The 2,076-nt window shown below is 40.6% G+C and overlaps 1 protein-coding gene across 1 annotated transcript in view; it reads right to left on the bottom strand.

Annotated features, from left to right (window-relative positions):
* LOC122092357 (nucleolin-like) overlaps nucleotides 1–1,585 on the bottom strand; it is a 4,694-nt gene extending 3,109 nt beyond the window's left edge. Inside the window, exons 1-2 of the mRNA XM_042662670.1 lie at nucleotides 1,564–1,585; nucleotides 1,238–1,387 (exon numbers count right to left, since the gene is read on the bottom strand). Coding sequence (XP_042518604.1) covers nucleotides 1,238–1,387; nucleotides 1,564–1,585 — 172 coding nt within the window. The remainder of the gene's footprint in view (nucleotides 1–1,237; nucleotides 1,388–1,563) is intronic.
* Between the last annotated feature and the right edge of the window lie 491 nt (nucleotides 1,586–2,076).

Genomic DNA, 2,076 nt, shown 5'->3' with positions numbered 1-2,076 from the left:
TTTTTTTTTTTTGGGGGGGTGGTGGGGTAAGATCTATTTGGTATTCTTAAAATTTTCAATTTCTGATTTTGACACTTGACAAATTAATATTGGTTTGGAATTTGACATGTAAACAAGAGGTATTGGGATCCACCAGTCCACCAAGTTTTTTCCCCATCTGATATTCTCTCATATGTAGGCATTATAAAAACCCTATCAATTCAATTAGTTGAATTAACATTAGCTCGGTTATGAATCTATAATCGACCAATCAAATATAAATGTGACCATACTTTGCCTGTGAGAGTTTATTAACTAAACAATGTGATAACTATACGACTCTTCAAAATAGTGATGATATATAATCCTGCGTTAGTCCATGTGCATCGGTGAAAGTTCTTAATTTTTTTAGGAAAAATTACATGATTACCCACTTTTGGGTTTCCCTTTACAAAATTACCCACAAAAAGTTTTGGTCAACAAAAATACCAAAAATTAGGTTTGGGTTTACAAAACTACCCAAAACAGTGATTCTCCTTCATTTGCCTATTTGTTTTGTCATTTTTACCCCTGGCCAAGGTTGTAGCACGGCCTGATGGAGGCTGAGGTGGAAGCCCGGCATGATGGAAGCCGAGGTGATAGCGCGGCCTGATTTAGGCCGAGGTTGTAGCCCGCGCTCCACCTCTGCCTCTTAAAGCCGAGCTGAACCTAGGCCTCATAGGCCGTGCTCAACCTCGGCCTAAATCAGGCCGTTCTTCCACCTCGGCCTCCATCAGGCCGCGCTCCACCTCTGCCTCCGTAAAGCCGTGCTGAACCTAGGCCTTCATCAGTCCGCGCTATCACCTCGGCCTCCATCAGGCCGGGCTGCCACCTCGGCCTCCATAGGCCGTGCTATAGCCTTGGCCAGGGGTAAAAATGACAAAACAAATAGGCAGATGAAGGAGAATTACTGTTTTGGGTAGTTTTGTAAATCCAAACCTAATTTTGTGTATTTTTGTTGACCAAAACTTTTTGTGGGTAATTTTATAAAGGGAAACCCAAAAGTGGGTAATCATGTAATTTTCCCATTTTTTTATGGGGGAAAAGAATTCTCCCTGGTTCCGCAGCCCCTATCCCACACGAGAAGGTGGCGAAATGATGCCATTCATCCTCACTTCCATTTTCAACTTTCAAATTTTTACCTTTCTCCCCTTGTCTTCGTCAACCATTATTCCTTTACCCTAAGCATCAATCATAGATTTTCCGTTGAAATGCTCACCGTCTTCGTCGTAGTCGTCACTTTCATCGTTTTCATCGTCTTCTTCTGACTCATCCTTGCCGGATTTCTCCTCAATGAGTGGGGGATCATTACCAGAAACCTCAGGTTTTATTTTCTTTCGATCTTCACCCTCGTCGAATAATTCAAGATCTGATTTTCATTTCAAAGGAGCTCCTTCTAGAGTTTCATTCCTAGGTTCTTCCCTGCTGCTGACTTTTTTTTTAAACGTTTTAACTCTAAAAATTGATAATCCATAGGAGAGATATACAAAGGTTGGGAGCTAGGAATTTTCTAAGAGAGAAAGGATTCCTGAAATACACTATGACCAGCAACAACTTCCAGTAGCATTGGTCACAATAATGAAACCAAACACTACATACCAGACACAAATAATCATCAAGAGAGCTATTAATTTCCAGAAATCAGACCACTTCATCGCATCCTTCATGAATTGAATCTTCTTTCATCACTTCACAAAGAGCAATCCATAGCCCCTGCAACTTGAATTCCTCAAACAGAGTCTCTTTTCGAGAGTCAGATCTTCCCACAAGGAAACCCTGAATTCGATTAATCCTCGTTTACGAGTTTTGATCTATAGCCAACCGGCTCTGGTGATCAACGATAAGAATTGCATGGAAGAGGGGTAGAAATCGTCTGAAATTCTCATCTCGTACAATTCCATACAATTTCACCCTAAACGGCTGACACGTGTAAATATTCCATATCTACGGTTCAGATTAATCAACCATAATACAATGTTAATCAACCATAATACAACCATAATACAATTTGAACCGTAGATATGGAATATTTACACGTGTCAGCCATTTAGGATGGAA

This window comes from Macadamia integrifolia, chromosome 10 (genome assembly GCF_013358625.1).
Source record: "Macadamia integrifolia cultivar HAES 741 chromosome 10, SCU_Mint_v3, whole genome shotgun sequence".
Lineage (NCBI taxonomy): Eukaryota > Viridiplantae > Streptophyta > Magnoliopsida > Proteales > Proteaceae > Macadamia > Macadamia integrifolia.
The sequence above is the reverse complement of the archived record's forward strand: the minus strand, read 5'-3'. Positions and strand labels throughout refer to the sequence as shown.